This window comes from Bubalus bubalis, chromosome 5 (assembly GCF_019923935.1).
Source record: "Bubalus bubalis isolate 160015118507 breed Murrah chromosome 5, NDDB_SH_1, whole genome shotgun sequence".
In the NCBI taxonomy this organism is placed as follows: domain Eukaryota; kingdom Metazoa; phylum Chordata; class Mammalia; order Artiodactyla; family Bovidae; genus Bubalus; species Bubalus bubalis.
In genome coordinates this window covers 22,974,577-22,994,483 of record NC_059161.1, presented here as the reverse complement: position 1 = coordinate 22,994,483, position 19,907 = coordinate 22,974,577, and the positions used below count along the sequence as shown (strand labels likewise).

The 19,907-nt window shown below is 43.1% G+C and overlaps 1 protein-coding gene and 1 long non-coding RNA gene across 2 annotated transcripts in view; one reads left to right on the top strand and one right to left on the bottom strand.

The window, feature by feature from the left end:
* PAPPA2 (pappalysin 2) overlaps nt 1-10,847 on the top strand; it is a 333,922-nt gene extending 323,075 nt beyond the window's left edge. Inside the window, exons 22-23 of the mRNA XM_025285589.2 lie at nt 5,124-5,222; nt 7,532-10,847. Coding sequence (XP_025141374.2) covers nt 5,124-5,222; nt 7,532-7,606 — 174 coding nt within the window. The 3' untranslated portion in view covers nt 7,607-10,847. The remainder of the gene's footprint in view (nt 1-5,123; nt 5,223-7,531) is intronic.
* A 6,352-nt stretch (nt 10,848-17,199) lies between these two features.
* Nucleotides 17,200-18,969, bottom strand: LOC112585067. Its single transcript, XR_003109405.2, has 3 exons — nt 18,903-18,969; nt 18,407-18,638; nt 17,200-17,397 (listed from the first exon to the last, which is right to left on the bottom strand). It is a non-coding gene; the product is annotated as an uncharacterized LOC112585067 (long non-coding RNA).
* Nucleotides 18,970-19,907: the final 938 nt, after the last annotated feature.

The window sequence follows — 19,907 nt, the reverse complement described above, 5'->3', positions numbered from 1 at the left end:
AACTGAAGTTAGGTTGTGGGGGCCCAGGAGAATTGCGAGTATAGGTATGACCCTTTCCTGGTTTCTGTATTAGATCGCTGAGTTCACTTCATTATTAACGTTCCTACAACTAAGCCCTTCTTATAGAGGTGCCAAAGGAATTTAAGTTACTCTGTAATCCACAAAAAATGAAAAGGTTAATGAAATAATCAGATGGTGGTAGCATGGTTTAGTAGAAAGAAGATCAAGAATCAAGAAATTTGGGCTCTCTTCCCAGGATTGCCATATCTAGCCTTTCAAACAAGACATTTAACCTTATTAAAGGGCCATTTCATCATTTGTAAAGTAAGAGTTTTGTACCAAATAGTCCTCAGGGATCTATCAGTCTTAGAATTTTATGTATCGGTGGTCTTTTTAAAGAAAAAGCAAGTAGTGTTGTGGTCATTAAGAGTCCCTGCGGGGGCTCAAAAATCTCTCAGATTTTGCCCCTGAGATTCTGAGAGGCCTTGCAGTGAAACTCAGGAAGTGTGGACACATGGGCAGATCCAAGTGCTGAAAGAACGAGGCTGGAGATCACCATTCATTGGAGAATCAGAGAGCTTCCATCTGCTGCATGGACTTCACTGGGTGTGGTACCACAGCTGCCTTGGAAAAAGGCTTCTTTTGGCCTGATGCAGCCTAATCAATATGGAGAAATGGGTGTGGGTCTGATTTGTCATTCACATAACGAGAAAGTTTTGATGGGAAATGATGTAGGAGAAAGAAAATAGTGTTAGGCATGCAAAGATGTGATTAGCATCTTCTCCTATTGTAAAACACCTCTTAAGATACAAATACAAAGGCTTTTGTCCCAGACTTTACCTTTGGGGATATAATCATTTTTGGCTAAGATCTCTGTCTTCCGGTTAGCAGAGCAGAAGGTCTGAAGTCCAAAACTAACCTTTCTAAAACATCAGTGAGGCCATGTGTTCCATTGCATGCTGTAGAGGAAAAGTGTTCTTAATCTAATTCACAAAATAGGGATATTATCAGCCAATCAGTCAAAGTTTAAGTTTATGGCACTCTTCCTGACACTGGGTTCTGTGAGAAGCCGTCTGGGACCACCTGCCTGTCTATTTTCACCCTCTCCTTCCACTTGTACAGTTTCAGGTCCTTCTGCATCATCCAGTGCTAAGCTGTTTTTCACAAGGGTTAGATGAAGTAGCGCCAACCCCTGAAAGCTCATGCAATCCTTCCCCTGCTCTCATCCACCCCAAATCTGAATTAGGTACTTCTCTTCTGTCTGTATCTCTATGCTAGCTCATCAGCAGCAGCAGCAGCAGCTGTGATTGCTAATGGGGATCTTCTTGAGGACTGGAGCCCTGTTTTATTTCTCTCTGTATCCCCATAGCAATGCCTTGCCCAAATAGGTGTGGAATAAATGTTAAGTGATTGAATGAACGACTATATCCATAGGCAACAGATAGAGCTACCATTCCCATACCTAACTCCCCAGAGCAATTTAAACAGAAAATATCACTAGATAATATAACATAAAGAAGAAATTATCTTTACTCTTGAGAAGTCAAGTCATAGGGACAGGACAGACTAACAGCCTTTCCTCTTTGTATTGCATCACTTACGCATAGTCATTTATATGGCCACTTCATCTGATTGGAACACAGCCAACTGCAACAAAAGCTTTCCTGTAGGTATCATCAAGCATCATAAGAAGAGCAACTCAGCCTCTCTCTCAGATTTACGTATTTACTTTAGGTTGATTCTACAAAACTAGATCGATGAGGGTGTGTGTGTGTGTGTCTGTGTGTGTGTGTCTGTGTGTGTTTGTGTGTGTGTGTGTGGTGTTGTGTTGTGTGTATGTTGAAGGAGGCTCGTTTAGTAAAGAAGTAACTATCCCAATGCAAAGAGCTTCCTTGTGAGTAAAAATGAAAAATATTCAAGTTAATGACTTTGTATTCTCTAATTTATCAAAAGACAGAGAAACTGGAATTTTATAAAAGTTTTTTTTTCTTCTGTGAAAATAGTTAAAATAAAAATTAAAAGTGGCTTTTAAAGAAATAATCTTTAGGTATTTGAAAAATTCACTTGTGTGGAACACTGTAACGATACAGGAAAGTGAAGTGTGCGAGTGAGTAATGAAGATTTCACCTACGAACGCGATGTGCAGAGAAACTGATCCTGTACCCTCCCTTGGGGAAGCTTCCTGTAGGGAAGAGTGACGTCCCAAATCAGACAGCTTTCAGTTATTGTGATTTACGTCTCCCAGTCTACATCCAGTCTTCAGATACTTTAAAAACTTTGGATCAATTAGGCATTTTTCCCTTCCTATTTTTTCCATTGTGATTTTGGACTCAAGCTGTCAAGCTTCCCAGGCACATGTTGCCATAGGAGACTCTGTTTGTTTAGGGTGGAGTAGTTGTTTTTTGGCAGGTTAGGGGAGGAACAATTAATTCTAATAGGTATACAGTAAATTAAATACTTGGGTCTTTCCAACCTTTTCTTTGTATTTATGCTCCTTTTTATAAATTCCTTTCTCTTCCCAGATGACCTTTAAGAACATAAAAGAAGCAATTTTTAGAAATCATGTCCAGGCTATAGCCATTGTTGTCCAGTGGGATCTGCAGAACCTAGACCTAGACCATTTCTGCTCTTTTCAACACATCTTCCCTAATGCTCTTGAGATGAGAGAGGCCATCCTTGGGGAAGATATTGGAAAGAAAGACTCCAAAGGATCTCTTATTAATCCATTCAAATGTCTAAGTGGTTCTTATGAAAAGGAAGATCTTTTTTAGATCTCCCTTTAGTCCTCCATATTGAAGCCCATGCTTTTATAATGTGGGAAAAGTATTTTGGGTGCTCTTTGGATTTTTATAGACAATTACATGAAAGAGAAAGAAGGAACAGATTAGTTTTGCCAGTGAGTCAGTCAGGGTTGGAGGGAAAGTAACAGATGCAGTGTTAGATGAGGAAATATACTCCAAACACACGAAAAAGAAAAAAAAAAATCTGGGGGAATCTCAGTGGGATGCACTTGGTCCTCAGGAGAACCCAGGGCATCTATAGGTGTTAAGGATGTGGCTAGTTGCATTTTGACTCCTCTTATTTGGCTGTAATTGTAGATTTAAGTGCTTATTGTATAGTTATTCCAAGTTCTCCAGAGCCAGAGCAATGGGCTCCAGCGTTGAAAACAAATGCTCATCTCAGAATCTTTGTCTTTTATCCCAGCGAGGCCTATGTTGAGAACAGAATTCATTTTCACTTCCCACTCTCAACTGACATTGCTGTACATGCAGCTGTACAACAGCTGTTGAGTTCCACCCCACAAGTAGCAGCTTCTCAGGGGTTGGCAAACTGGTATATATCTGGAATGGTGTTCCAGTGACCTCTGGACCCCATAGAATAAATCAAAACATTGAAGTAATAGCTTGGATGAACTTGTTCTGATGTAACGCAATTGCTGAAAATTATTTAATGGCTTTTTTTTTTTTTTTTTTAGTTTAGTGATCTGTCTCATCAAAGCACAGTGAAATAGGGAACAGTCATTCTATTTGACCTTTAAGGAGGGTGGGGAAAGAGAAAGTGATTTGAATGTGGGAACTGAAAGGTGGTCTCAGGATTCAAGAGTCTACTGACCGTCTGTGGCCCCAAGAGTTTGATCACGAGATGTCTCGTGAGCTTCATAATGAGGCATCCACTCAGCATGGGGAGCAGCTGATGTGATTGAGTAGGTGGGCTGGGTTGGCTGGTGTGCCTTCCAGGATGCTGCGGGACACTGTTTCCTTCCAGGAGTGGTTCTAGAGAAACGACACATTGGGCTGCCGAGCTATTTTGTAACCGCTGGTTGCTGTTCTTATCATACATTCTCTTTGGGGGTGAAACACTCCATTAACTCTGGTTTGGCCTGGGCCCCTTTCCCATTTTGGTTTCTCTTAACTTGTAGCAGTAACAGGAATAGATGGAAACTGTTTGGCTTTCTCTGCTCTAACCCTGTGTCTAGCCGCTATGTGTGAAGTAGCTGTACAAGTGGGATGACTTGTGTTCCAGCATGGTATACCAAACCCTAGGACCATTTCACTCTGCACAGACATCATTTGAGTCAATGTAGCAACCCAGAACTGGGCCTCTAAGTACAAATACCAGAAGAAGTGGAGGTTACAGTCCTTAATCTGTGTTGTTGTTCAGTCACTCAGTTGTGTCCAACCCTTTGTGACCCCATGGACTGGAGCACACCAGGCTTCCCTGTCCATCACCATCTCCCAGATTTTGCTCAAACTCATGTACACTGAGTCAGTGATGCCATCCAACCTTCTCATCCTCTGTCACCCCCTTCTCCTTCTGCATTCAGTCTTTCCCAGCATCAGGGTCTTTTCCAATCAGTCGGCTCTTTGCATCAGGTGGCCAAAGTATTGGAGCTTCAGCATCAGTCCGTCCAATGAATATTCAGGGTTGATTTCCTTTAGGATTGACTGATTTGATCTTCTTGCTGTCCAAGGGACTCACAAGAGTCTTTTCCAGCACCACAGTTTGAAAGCATAAATTCTTCAGTGCTCAGCCTTCTTTATGGTCCAACTCAGCCTTCTTTATGGTTCAACAAGCAGCAAAAAGTCAAGATACATGACTTTTAATCCCAAATTGTACTTGACCCTAGCTGTGTGACCTGGGGAGATTTTTGTCATCTCTATTTATCTCCATTTCCTCACTGATGAAATAGGACTTTTAAAGCCAAATTTGCCTGATGCACAGCTTTTCTTGATGACCAACAGAGTTAACACATGTAAATATATATATATTTTTAAATTTTCTTGTATGTAAAAATATTCTGTAAACCACATGATATAAAGACCTACTATTACAAGAAGGTGAAAAAGTTGATCAAGGAATTCAGTGAACCATTCTGGACCCTCGAATAGGCCAGGAACAGATGCTAGGTATGAAATTTGACAATTCCTTAGATCCAAGGGTCTTATCTTGAGACTTTTCAACTTCTTGAGTATGTTGGGTTAGTTTTGACCCTGCCCTTTGGGTGTGCTCCAGTAATAATGTATCTTGAGTTCTGTGGATTATTTTGAGGTGGGCTGAGCGGGAGAAAAGGGTGAAACAGAGTGAATTTGTACTTAGACACTGACCTGCTACCTCCTTACCAGCCTTTCCAAGGGGACGGTTGGTGTGACACCATCAATAACCGGGCCTACTGCAACTATGATGGGGGAGACTGCTGCCCTTCTACACTCTCCTCCAAGAAGGTAAGTGAGGACACCTGGGAGTGGGGGGAGAGGCTAGTAGCCCCAGAAATAGGCAGGGGCTTCAGCTAGCTCTGCTTCGTGGCGCATCATGGTTTTTCTTCAACAGTCAAGAGGACAGAATGACAATGAGCAAACATGGGAGCCTCTATGGTGACAGGATGAAGGACTGTAATTTTAGGATAAGTTGTTAGAAAACACTACTTCTCTCATTGTCAGTCCTGCAACTGGTTCAGAAAAGCCGTGCTGCTGCTCCTCAGAGATTCACACCTGCTTATCATTGTCCAGGAAATGTTTATATGAGCAGAGAATAATGGCTTCCACTCCTTGGGGAGGCAGGATTACCCATGAAGTGGTATCTGTGCGTGCTTAGTCTCTCAGTCATATCTGATTCTTTGCAACCCCATGGACTGTAGCCTGCCAGGCTCTTCTGTCCATGGGAGTTTTCAGGCAAGGATACTGGAGGGGGTTTCCATTTCCTAATTCAGAGCAGGGCTTCCTACCTAGTGCTTTAAATGTCTCCAGCTATTATTAAATCTTCATAGCTAAATTAAAAATCCTATAAAGTGTGTAGCAAGCATATTGCAGGTATTTGTTGAGCAACCATCACAAGCTCCCTGGAACACTCCCCAGACTGTATCCTGAGCAGTAGTTCTTTTCTCCTTTTATCTTGTTGCTCTGGGCTCTATAAAATTAGAAGATATGTTCAAGCTAAACACATAAAATCGAGTGGGCTGAAAACTTGGAATAATCTGAATGAAAACCCAAGAACTCCAAAGATATTTGATGCTAGTTGGCTGATTTGATGAATCAGAAATACACAAGAGATAATGTTTTCTTCCTTGTATGCATCTCCACAATAAAGTCACACCTATGATTACCTGTACACAGACCTGAATACTCCTTCTAAGAGACAATATTTACTGATGACTCACTCTGTGCTAGGCATTCTTCTCACTGCTGACATGAATTAACTTATTTAGTGCAGAAAACTCAAGGGCTTATTGTGTCACTGTTGAGTTTGCTCTAAAAACCATTAAATCCCAAACTATGAGAAAGAGATCAAGAGCTTGGAATGCAGGTAAGAAATCATGCCAACTAGTTCCTGGTCTCACTTGAAGAAAGTAACTGGTCATGGGTCCCTTTTCTACCCAGGAAGGCATAACCACTTGAGAAGAAAGCAGTCAATTCTCTTCTCGTCTCCATCTCACATTCTGCAGTTCTAGGGTTTGCCTTTAATGGATTTCAGTGGCTGTGGCTAGTATACACAAAAGGGATTGAAAAATCATTTGACCCTTGTTGACTCTTAAATTAGTGAATTCATATATGAAAATATGCTGGGAAATTTCCTCAAACCCTACCACCCATTCTCCACCACTTGCCCAATCACCAAGACTGTCTCTTCAGTGCACTTGAACTATTAAATGATACCCTGATCTATTTTGGTTTCATTTGACCATCCATGCCCAAAGAGCAGAATCTTTGTCACTTTTATATCATGTCTCCTAAATGCCCACTTGTCTCTGAAGCTAATTATGGACACTCAAACTGTATGGTTATCTGTTGGTAGCAGTGCAAACAGGAAGAGAGAAAATGTTGCTGGGTCATCTCTGGCCTGGAGGAGGGATAATCACAGGAAGGCAATCTAGCCACAAACAATGAGTAGAGAGATGCATCGTTTCCCCAAGCCTAAGTATAGTTTAGGTTCAAGAAGGGCAAAACCTCAAACTTACAAAAATAGCAGAGATGACCCTATGGCCCCAAGAACACCAAGGGAATAGAAAACATAGAGCTAGGTTATAGAGTCTTAGGTAGAGCTATACTACTTACTACCTAGCTACATATAGAGCTAGGTAGTAGTGTCATGATCTTGAGTTAAGGCACCCTACCTCTCTTGACCTCTAAGAATAAAATACTAACATTCGTCTTACCTGCTTTACAGGGATTTTGTGAAAACATTAATGGTAATATTAGAAGTAGTAGTAACAGGTGTTAGAGGTACCTAGAATATGTTTTTCATATCCATCATCTTATTGAAACCGTCCAAACACCCTCTGAGGTAGATGCTGTTGTCCTCCCACCTTATATGTAAAGAAAGCGAAACAAGGTTTACCTTGCCCAAGGAGATATGGTGTGTAAGTGAAAGAACTGAGTGTTAATTTCAGTTCTGTGATACTGACATGCTATCCCACACTTCCTCGGGGACCAAGTGAGAAAAGCAAAGGCTGGTTGAAAGTGTGAAGCTTGGTGCAAAAATGGGTGATTTCAACTTCTCTTTGGTCATTTGGTGATTTCAACTTCTCTTCCCTTAGGTCATTCCATTTGCTGCTGACTGTGATCAGGATGAATGCACCTGCCGAGACCCCAGGGCTGAAGAAAACCTGTAACTGTAGGATCAAGCCCTTCCTTCCACTGCCCTGGAGGCAGTAAGAAGAGGGACCTCCACAAAAGGAAAGAAAAGATGAGTGAAAAAGAAAGGGCATAAAGTGAAGGAAGAAGAATATGAAGGATCTTAAAGCAAGAGGACGTTTATAGGTGCCAACTATTGTATCAAGTAGCCCAAGTAAGGAAGAATCACAGGCAAAAGTTTCTTCAAAGAGGCAGTTGATTTAAAATGGAAAGATAAATATGATAGATATACAAGGACCCTCCTCCCCCATTTATATTCTATCCAATCCCATCCTCAACTCTTGCCCTGCTCCCTACTCTGCACCCTGCCAACTATTCAGCCCCACCCAACTTGTAAAACAATACCAAAACACTAGAAGAGCAGTTGCCAGGGACACTCTGTTAATACCCATTTTGAATGGATTGCCATCTTTCAGGGCTCATCTAATCTAAACTGGCTCTCTCCCTTTCTTTGTGTAGTCTACCTTAGTAATAATGAGGTTAGTTATTAATTCTTTATAAGTATTTAAACATAATGATATAAATATATTATATATATTATATTTTTTGCTGTCTACTAAGCTAAAAATTATCCATTGTTCCACACATGCTGCTGTGAAGTTCACATCCAAAATGAATGCTGAGGGTTTGAGGACTGAGTTCTTCTACCATCTTTCTATTCATAGGGATTAGCAGGTTGAGAGAGAACTGGGGAAGTGAAGAGAGAGATTGGATGGAGTTTTTGATGATCACATGTCAGCTAATCATCTTTTTATGAGCTGAGAGATGGGCCCACTTTGAGGAGAGGGGGACTTGGAATAATAATACTAAGGGGCATGGAAAGGTGGGTGGGGGCATCCATTGGTGAGGGGTCCAGGAAAACTAAACTATGAGTCTTGAGTATCCATCCAAAAAGTACTTCTCTTCACTTCTCAGAACTCATAATTGCAGTCGGTGAGGCCCAGGGTCTTCTGCACTTCCACAGGTGCCTGTTCCAGGGGTGGCTCTTGGCCAGTCAACAAGTCTGTCTGCAGGCTCACTTTCCTGTCACCAGGATTATAGGAACTCATGCATCCCTCATACTTGGTCTGTGGTTTCCCATCTTCTAATTCCCTGAGCCTGGCCATCATTCACAGCCACATGACCTATTGTTGACTTTCTGGGGGAGAAAATGTCAAGGAAATGACATGGGGGAAAGGTGAGAGTAGATGGAAGAATAGGCAGGGATGAAGGAGCTGACAGAGGCCATTCACAGGATAGACACTGGGGTCAATCAGAGCCCAGGACTGGAGGACAAATTGAGTCAAGGAGACTCAGTTTTGTTTCAGGTCTCCACAGCACACCACCGGGGATCCTCTGAACAATGCAGAATGGGAGATAAAGTCTATTCAAGTGCTTTGTGTCAAATCTGTGTCCCAGAGAGCTGCCTTTGAGTGAGTTCTGAAAATACATGGAGCAAGGGTGACACTCTGTGGGGAGAGAGAAGAATTTCAACTATTTAGAGTCCATTTTGTCATTGTGATCCTTTCTTGCTCAATAGATGGACAGTGTGTGAAGTGACCATGTTAACCTGCCTCTGTCTACAGCCCGGGCTGACTCTTTCTGCATGTGGTCTATTGCAGCTGTTTTTGCTTTTTTTTTTTTTTTTGTAATGATTTATGGAGTAGGCCTTTTTGGAGGAAGAGAGAGTAAGGAACTAGTTTCTTTTTCTTTATGGAGAAAGAGAGTAAGGAGCTAGTTTCTTTTTCAACACCCCAGCTTATCATCTCAGGAAAGGAAGAACAGGCAAAAGGTTGAGGGCAGTCTTTGTCTCTCTGGATCACCTGCTCTTTGCCTCTAACCACAGTTTTCTACTCTTCCCATCAACACTGAAGCCTTGGCTATGCAAATAGGAAAAAGGAAATATTACCTTCCCCCCCTCAAACCTGAGCCAGATTTCATGTAGGAAAGAACAACATCTGGAATGGAATAAAAAGGAAAAGGGGATATGCACAGATTTATCTATGGGGATCTAAAAGGAGAGCGGCAGAATCATGGGGGAAGGTAAAGAGCCAGAGGTTGCCCATCCAAAATACTCTTGTCCTCTGTATTTCCAGCCATAACAGAAACAACAGTATAGATACCTATTCTTCCTTATCTGGCTTCACATTTAGTGCTCTCAAGAAAAGAATATTTATTTCCGGGATTCTGATAGGCTTCAGTATGGAAAAGGAGAGTAGACAAGTTTCAATTCTTCATTTTAAAACAGCTGTAAAATCATTATCCAAATTTCCTGAAGCATGTCAAACTCCATACAGGGGAATCCTGCCATGTCTGAGGCTGAGGTAGCAGGAGAGTTATCCTGGGCATTGCCCAGCTCAAGAAGGTTACAGCCCCCATTGCTACCCACCCCCACCATGGGAATGTGGAACCTGTGGTTCATGATGGTGTGGGTGTGGCCTCAGTCTCTCCACAGAAGTAACCTTGAGAACATTTCTCTTTTGTACTTCATTTTTTAAAAAAATTTAGTCTCTCTTGGCAACATCTGCTGTTCATCACTTCCCAGGAAGGTGACAGGAGGGATCTGGGGGTGTGTGGAAAGCCTTTTAGACTACAGGTTGCCCAGCCTGAGTCAGCCCTGGCCATTCAGAAACAGCAGGTTCTTCCAGCCTTTTCCCCTGGAGCCTAGTGTTTTGAGCTCCTCCGGTCACAATAAAGTTGAAGGTCTGAGGTACCACAGTTCCAGATCCCCCGTGGATGTCAGCTCACACTCAGTCCACACGGTGGTCTGCATTCTGCTGCTCCTCCCCATACATGGGGTCACAGAGAGCCTCTCCCAGAGGCTCTTCCCTCCATTTCCTTGTTCCAAAATCACTTCTCTGCTTCCCCTTTTTCCTAGTGACTAGGAGCTCTGGGGTCCAGGTTGCCCAGGGCTGGATGATTCTGGCAATTAGTATGACAGCCTCCAAGCAGACAGACGAGAGGACAGAGTGAGAACTGTCAACTGGCAAACCTGTACATGAAAGCAAAGAGCTATTCTTGATTTTCTCCTCTTCTTCCCTCCATTACAAGGCATTGGGTTTGGCACGTCCTCTCCTCTGTGGGATCACTATTGAGTGCATCGGTTAGCACTCCAAGGGGATGGTTTGATTGGGAACACAGTGAAAGGAGCTGATCTACTGTATTGTAACGTAAAACAGCTACAGCCAGTTATTTTGTAAGACTATAAGATGTTCATTAAAAAAAAATCAGCACACAAAATGGGATGCGTCTTTGGTGCCTTATTCTTTGTTTAAATCATTCCATCACTTCCAAATTGTTTTTCATTTACTCATGCCAGGTCCGGACATCCATCATTGATCAGTTGATTGATGAGTTCTTTCAGTCACTTAAAAACTATTTATTAAGTAAATGGTATGTGTAAGGAAGATAAACATGAACGTTTACAAGAAGAGATGACATATACAAAAGCAGAGTACACAGTAGTCATGTTAAGTGCCTCATGAATTGTAGGAATAAAATGCAAGAATCATTTACAGTTCAGGGGAAGTAGCATCACTCCTGGATGCCAAAGGGAGGAAGTATTTGAAAGATGGTCCATGAGGGATGCACATGAGTTTGATAGGCAGAAATGGGACAGGGAAAAAGAAGAGTCCAGGCAAAGTTAAGAACAGGGATAACACTATGGAGGTAGAAAAGAAAAGGCTGGGAGACAGTGAACATCTCTGGGGCATCTAACTTAGCTAGAAGGCAGAATTCAGCTCACATGTACCCCACATGTGGCAAACCCAAGCTGATTTAATCATCACAGACAGATCTACAACTTTCATTGCTTCACTTCACAGATGTGGACATCAAGGGTCAGTGTAAATAAAATTGTTTATGGTCATAAGCCAAGAGTCAAGCTTGGTTCTGCGAGACACTGAGACGTAAGAAAGAAAAGAAAAAATGATGGTTCATAGGATGGGAAAGGGTGGAAGTGGAGAGAAATGTCAAAGACGATGTCTCTGCCTTCTCTTTTTATCCATCACAGAAAAGGGAAGCTGGGAGGAGGAAGCTTTTGAAGAAAGAGAATATATTTGCTTTTTGATAAAATCATTTTAAAAGTCAGATAGATAATTAGTTGGAATTTTCACATAAAGCAGTATTTAGCAAGCTGAAGGAGACTTCTGCTCCTGGGGGCAGCTCACCAAGGTCTCTGGCCCCGCCACGCACCACCTGGCTGCCAGAAGGGCTGGGCAGTTATCTCAGTACATCTATGAGCTGTTTGGGAGTTTCTGCAGAAGAGATAGTTGGATATGTGAGCTTGGAAATTGATGGTGGGGTGTACAACTAGAAGCAGACATTTGAGAGTGAAAATTATGTTACCTGATATTTTCTTCATGGGCTGCAAAATACCTTCATAGGCTTTATTCTACCCATGGGTTAAGCAGAAGAACTTCTTCTAAATTTCCATTTTACAAATAAACTGTGTATTAGAGAGGCCATTGAAGAATCTAAGTTCATATAACTAAGTGGAGGTTGGGATAAGAATCTAAGTTTTCTTTCCCAAATGTGATGTGCTTTCCACTACATGAAGTTCAGCCCAGTAGACCCAGAGTGAACCCAGACTTGACCAAATGGAATGGGAAAGTTAAATGCCTTTTTGCTTGTTTATGTTTCAAGGTGCTCGTTGGCTTCCCAGTGGCTTTCTTGGTAGCTGGTGGTAGGAAAACTGAGAGGAAACCTTCTGGAGCATCATTCCAGGGCCCTCTGCTCATGCCAGGCCCTGAGTATAAGCAGATGCCCTGCACATGCCAGTTAGGCCAGCTGAACTGAGACTTCTGGCAAGGCTGCCTTCTCCCTAATAGCTTCCCCTGGGAGAGTCCTGGAGAAAGACATTGGACCTCTGGTTTCCATTGACTGACAAACTTAAATGACATGATGAGTCACCCATCAGCTGGGAGACTCACTACTCTTTGATTCCTGCCAACCAGATAATGAGGGGCTCGGGATGGGAAAGAGGGCAATGTGGGTTTTTTAAAAAACTTTTTATTTTGTATCGGAGTGTGGCCAATGAACAATGTTGCGATAGTTTTGGGTGCACAACAGAGACTTAGTCATACACACACTTGTATACATTCTCCCCCAAACTCCCTGCCCATCCAGTTGCCACGTAACATTGAGCTGAGTTCCCTGTGTTATATACAATAGATCCTTGTTGGTTATCCATTTAAAATATACAAGTGTGATATGGTTTTTCACTTACAAATAACTCCAGGGCATCTCTAGAGCTAGCTGTCTTTGGGTCATCTCTTTTCACGTCATCCTAAGAAGACCACTGGTTCTTTACCTCTAACCTTCGTTTGCCCAGTGATTGGCACAGTAACAAGGGTGGTGATGAAAACCTTATATCTATAATATATGTCCACACCCACAAAACCTACACATGCCCTGGGTATGTGAGTTGAGAACAAAGTAAGACTCATTCGAGACTAATGATTATTTTCAAGTGTGTGAGTGATTTGTTGATGACTTCAAGTTTTATTTGTTTTTCCCTTGATTCTGCCACTAGATCCTCAGGTTACATTGCCAAGTGTTAGGAAGAACTGCTGGGGCAATGGCAAAGTCCATTCTTAAAAGGATCTACAGGTCAAATCTATTTAACATTCCAAATCAGTATAATAAAAACATCCCTAAGCCTTGAAAGGTAGTCCAGACAGACTACGGCTTGCTAATGTTCTTTAAATCAAATTTTCTTCTCAGGATAACTTAATACAGACAAGCTTCCTTCACTTTGTCTTTGTCCACCTAAAAGTCACTTATTCAAATGCAGAAAACAAATCAGAGTGTTGGCTTTTAATGACTACCTATCATGGACAGAGTAGCCTGATGGGCCACAGTCCACAGGGTTGCAAAAGTTGGACATGACTGAGTAGGCACGCACACATACACATCATGTTATATCAATTTGCCTTTCCTCTCCCTGTGAGAACTGCTCTCTGAAGACAGCTGCTTTGTAAAAAAAAAAAAAAAAAAAAGTACACAGAGAAGTCACAATATTTCAATCTCACAAAAGGTTATCAAAGTTCAAGAAAGTTCCCATACCACAACTCAACATGTGCCATTCAGAGTGCTTTCTGAATAATAGAGCCAAGTTGTATTAGGACATAATTTCCAAGGAATGATTTTGTTGGGAGCAAATCAGTAACCTTTAGAATAATCTGGAAGAGAATTCTTGCAGCTTCTTCAAATGTCCTGGGAAATACTCATGAACTCAACACTGCTCTTGACGTCTCTGCTCCACCAGGTCACCTGCTACAGGGACCCTGAGAAATCAGTGACTGAGGAGCAGAAAAACACTTAACAAAAACAAGACAGGAGAAGTATTGAGAGAAGTACAAAGACACCCAGGGTGGCACAGCTAATAAGTGGCAGAGCCAGGATTTGGACCCTAGTTCCAGGGTCTATGTGTTGACCCTCTGTGCTCTAACAGAACACTCCCTTTCTGGGAGTACTTGGATCTGTAGATTTGCAGGCTTGAAAGGGTCTCCAAAAGGCTGAATTATTCACACAATGTTTCCTACGATGGGTTGTCCTGCCTAACTGTGACTCAGTCTACTTTAATAGAAGCTCACTGTCTGTCAGGGTTGCACATTTTATATCTGGACTGTTCTGCCTTTGAAAGTGAAAGTCGTTCAGTCAACGTGTCCAACTCTTTGGGAACCCATGGACTGTACAGTCCATGGAATTCTCCAGGCCAGAATACTGGAGTGGGTAACCTTTCCCTTCTCCAGGGTATCTTCCCAACCTAGGGATTGAATCCAGGTCTCCGACATTGCAGGTAGATTCTTCACCAGCTAGTGTGTGATATCAATATTTATTGAACAACTATTCTGTGCCAAGTGCAAGGGATGCAACAGTGAACAAACAAAGCTTCTTATTTGGAAAGTAGTTGGTTCCCTGGTGCTTGGACGGTAAAGCGTCTGTCTACAATGCGGGAGACCCGGGTTCGATTTCTTTCCTAACTCTCATATCCATCCTCCTCCTTTCTGCTTGGTGGAGACAGACAATACACAGTGTGTGTGTGTGTGTGTGTGTATGTCGCCAGTGATGAGTGTTACAAAGAAAGCTAAGATGCAGTGAGGTAAGGAGTAGCTGGGGTAGGGAGGTGCTTGTGTCCATAGGGAAGGTCCGTGAATGCTTCTCAACAGCAGGAAGTGAGAGTGAGGCCCGCAGATACCTAAGGGAGAGTCAGCACAGGGAGCACCAGGGGTGAGGTGGGAGAGAACTTAGTGTGTCTGCAGAAGAAGAGAACAAGGAGGTAGGTGGGAGCAGAGAGGCATGGGAGATCGGGAGTGGTCACAGAGGGTCTCCTTAGCCACGGTAGTGACTCTGGCTTTTACTCGGAGGGAAATTGTTTTCCACACCAGTTTCTCTGTGTCTGCACATAATCCATCATATCTCTTTCCTAACTCTCACATCCATCCTCCTCCTTTCTGCTTGCCATCCTCTCATCCCATCTCAGGCTGCCACCAACTTCTCAACAGCCTTGGTAACGTTACCAAGCCATGTCCCTTCTCCTGCTTCTTCCCCCACAGTCCACTGGCACTCAGCTTCCACATCATTCTTCCTAAAGCACAGTTCTCGTCCCATCACCCGGGACTCAGGGAAATGAGTTCATGGTATCTGCCTGTTCTGAAGGGTCAGACCAGTCTCAGCAGAGCCAACCTGTGACACTGGCTTCCCGCTGCTTCTGAACTAGTGGTCCTCCACTCACGTCTACCCCCACCCCATCCCAGAGGATGTGCCCCCAGCCCCTGAAGATCCTGCTTCTGCTGGTGCTAATCCCTAACCTGGATGTCTCCCTCCATCTCCACATGCCCCAAACCTGCTCATTTCCCCAGTTCCTTCGCAGGTTCTCCAGTTTCATGAAGTTGTTCTTCCTCCCCATCTGATGAGATACACTGTGTGTATGGCACCTTATTGTCCCTTCCCAGGGCTGCCATCTACGGGGTCGCACAGAGTCGGACATGACTGAAGTGACTTAGCAGCAGCAGGATAATCAACCTGATTGATGTTTTGATTGTTGTGTTCTGATCTTTCCCTCCTATTCAATGTAAACTCTTCAAAGCCAGGTGAACTCAGGGCTCTACTGGCCATTCAATACCATTTCTGAGAAGTAAAAAAAAAAAAAAAAAAATACTCCTTCATCTGAATGAAAGAAAACCAGTGTCAGAAACCATGACTTGAAAAGTGTAGCCCAGGCTGGATTTCTGGCCATATTCACTCCTTGGACCAGGCAGGCTAGGGCAAGACACAACTTCACATCTCTACACAGTAACCCTAGAAACACGATCTTACTTGATTTTGGATCTCTGACACTGCCTTACACAGTGCCCTTCCTGAATAGAACCTTGGAATTTGCTGAATTGAATCCCAATCCTGATTTTTATGAATTTGAGAGACAAAAGGAAAAAAGATGTTGTGTTTGGGGCTGGAGATGGGCAGGTGGGTCTGTGTACACTCGGGTGGTATGCTTTGACTTGTTCTTTAACAATAGTCTAAGCAGTGATTATAACACACAACACTGCGGTTGTGAGTCTATGGTATCAAAAGGACTCATTTTGAAGTTGACCACTGAATTCAGGGTTCATCAGTCAATTTTCCATTGAGGTGTGCTCAGCTCAGATGCTCACATTTTGGTTTTAGATGTGCTGTCTGCATGGATTAGGAAGAGGTAGCAACTGTTGATCAGGTGTGATAAGAGAATTGAGATGAAGTTAAGTGACATTGAGCAAGTTACTCAATGACTTAAGATTCAACTTTCCCATCTGTAAAGTGGAATGATAACTCCTAACTTAAGGAGTTTTAATGTGTATTTACTGCAATAAGCACAAAGTGCCTTCCATGGAGGCACTTCTAAAAATGGTGGTTGTAAGTATTATTACCCAAGATCAATAGAAGTATCCCTGTTATAGAAGGAACCAGGAAGAAACAGAGTAGTGGAGATGGTGATTGTCTGGATTTTGAACTTCCATGCACTTTCTGGCCTAGGATGTGAACTATTCTAATAGGTATTCCACCCCCCACTCTCACAAACACACACACACACTTACACACAACCCATATACTCACTGCTACTGCTAAGTCACTTTAGTCATGTCTGACTCCATGCGACCCCATAGACGCCAGCCCACCAGGCTTCCCCATCCCTGGGATTCTCCAGGCAAGAACATTGGAGTGGGTTGCCATTTCCTTCTCCAATGCGTGAAAGTGAAGTCGCTCAGTCATGCCCGACCTTCAGCAACCCCCTGGACTACAGCCTTCCAGGCTCCTCCATCCATGGGATTTTCCAGGCAAGAGTACTGGAGTGGGTTGCAATTGCCTTCTCTGCCATATACTCACATAGGTTGCATATTCACATGCAATTAAGGGTTCTGTGAACCTCTGGTGATGTTTTAAATATAATTTCATTTAAAACCATGTCATATGCAAGTCTGAGGCCCCAGATTAAATAATTAGAATGTGACCCTGATTCCAAGTGTTAAGGGGAGGGAAAAAAATTGTTTAAACTATGTCAGCAAGACAACATCATTTATTCTCAATTTTAGAGGGTCATGTTGATGCCAGAGCATGTCCTAGGGCTCTGCCTGGCCATACACTCACAAATAAGCAATGTGTATCCACTTATACTAATTGTAGTCTTAGACAATTCACCTTCATGAAGTAAAAGAGAGCTCCAGGCAAGGGTGTTGGGCTTGAGGAGAATAACAAGGTTTCTTCTAGATGTAAATGAAGTTCCTGGAGGTACGAAGGCATCAAGACTTTACTGTCTCAAAGAGAACATTGGTAGGAATTATAGGCATTTATGTATTCATCTTGCTCATTCAGAGATTGTAGATTTCAGACTTAAAACCTAGTGTGGACTCTCAATTCAAGATGTTGGGCAATGAGTCTTTTAGGACCCATTTCTAATGTGGGGATGTACTTTGCAAGGACATTATGAGCACTCGATGGGGTAACCTTAGTAACCCTTGAAAACACTTAGCATGTGAAGTGCTCCATGTGTTTCTTTCCCATAGCACAGCTGGAGCTCAATAAATACTTATTCATAATAAATATTTATTAGAGAACGGATTTCCTTCTTTCTTTTCCATTGACGTGCCCAATATCTTTCTATTAGCCTTTCAGTTAGCATTGCACTTAAAAATCTCACCACTTGCTTCCAGTTTCCATTCATGCAATAGCTTAGACCAGAGTTTCTGCTAAGCTAGTTAAGGCTTCAGGGAAGAGGAAATGGGACAGAAAAGAGTTGCATCTGGAGAAGGGTTGAGTCTGGCAAGACCTGGAGGTGAAGGCAAAGTCAGATTCCTGCAACACCTTTTACGGGCTCTAGGGAGAGCTCCAGACCTCCTTCGTCATAAATACCTTGGCCACTACCTCATTCTTAATCAGGTTTCTTACGAATCTCTTGGTTAGTGAAGCCACATTGAATTACTGGGTTTCCGACACAGACCCTGACTTGACCTCAGACTTTCGTGAGCTCCCTAACTCCTGCTTTTCAAGTCATGCCAGTCCCAGGCCTTCACTGTCCTTGTGGTCTTGTCTGTCAGGGATCCAGCATCTTTGCAGACTTGCCTCTTCAACCCACTGCCACCCACATTACCATCGCTCACATACGCCACGGATCTGTCTTCTGCTTGAGCCAACTGTGAGGGTTTTGGGATCCCAAGGCCATCCCTACAGTGAGAATACCACCCTGGGGAAGGGCAGGCAACAAAGAGAACAGACAGAAGTGAACTTTTGCAGGGAAGAACTTTCAAAGTGCCTGCTCATACCTTAAAGAATGTCCGGCTCAGAGTTTTTTTGGGGAAAAAAAAATAATTTGTAGATCAAGTCTCTTTTGGCTCTTTGTGGAGATTTCCAAATTTCTTCTGGGAGGCCCCTGGTCTGTGGCCGGGGGAAAGGAAAACCCACACCTGGGAGGTCAGCTTGTCTTTTCCAGGCTGTCTTCATCCTGAGGAGTCCTGAGAGGTAGGGCAGTCTTTGGTTGTGGCCCAGGCCCAGGCTCTGTGGGGAGGAATGAGGCTCCGCTCAGACATTCCAGCAGCTGCTCAAACCCAGTGGCACTTCGTTAAGTCTCGGGCCACACCCTCTCCTCTGAGTGTTTGCTGGGATTGCTACGGCAACCAATACACCCTCTCTTTATGCTCGCCTCTCCTTGCCCCACACCGGTCAGCTCCATCACCAACACCTCTACGGTGGGCCTTTTCAGATTCCTTCCTCGTTTCCAAGGGACATGGAGGCTACAGGGTGAGGATCAAAACATCTTACCCAGTCAGATACCCGAGAGTGAGACCGTAAGGTCCAGAGACCCAAAGGGCACTAGACTGACCTTCTTATTCCGGAGTTACCATGGTGTAGACATAACAGATCCGTGGGTGTGGTCGAAAGCTTCTATTCTAGAACTGTAGAGGCATCTGCATAGCTGGAACAGGCTGCCTGAGAATACGACCAGGCTGGAGGGTGGGAATGGCTCTTAACGTCAGTATAGATCAAAAAGTCAGTGAGCTCAGACATGGGAGGAATTCCATGTCCATGCACACCAGTAAACTCATTCATTAAGAATCCTTGAAAATGCATAGGCCCAGCTCCCTGGTCATGCCTTCTCCACAGCAGGGACTGACGCTGGGCTGATGGCCAGGATGAAGCAGCAACACGTGGACATTTAAAGATCATCGGGTCTCCTTTGTCAGTTTTGCTGCATCCAAGGAACCCTCCCCGCTTCATCAGCAAAACAAAACATAGTGAGATAACAGGCAAAATAAGCATTCTCAGTCAAATTGTGCTCTTGGTTAAGCCCAGTCACCATGTTGACCATAGGCTCCAAGTATCCTGGGGTGAAGGGAGGTGGTCTAAGTGGCACACGTGCAGCAATGGAGGGCAGTAAAAAGGGTACACTCTTAGAGTTGTTGCACAGCAGAAATTAACACAACATTGTAAAGCAATGTTGTTGTTTTTTAAATACTCCAAGTTTTTAAAAAAATGGTCCTGTAAAAAAATGTTTTGTTAAATAAAAGTTTAAAAAAGATACACTCTGGCTCCCATACTTACCTGCCTTATGGCCTTGGGAAAGTTACTGAAAGTTTCTGAGTTTCCTCATCTTTAGAATGTGGATACTAACAATATCTGTCCACAGGCTTGTTGGGAGAATTAGACAAAAGAAGCCATGTCAAAGTGATGGTACCTAGCACATAATAAGCAATCAATATCACTTGCTATTAAAAACAACATCTTCAGTGACAAATCTCCCATAAAATGGTGAAACCTCTTAGAATT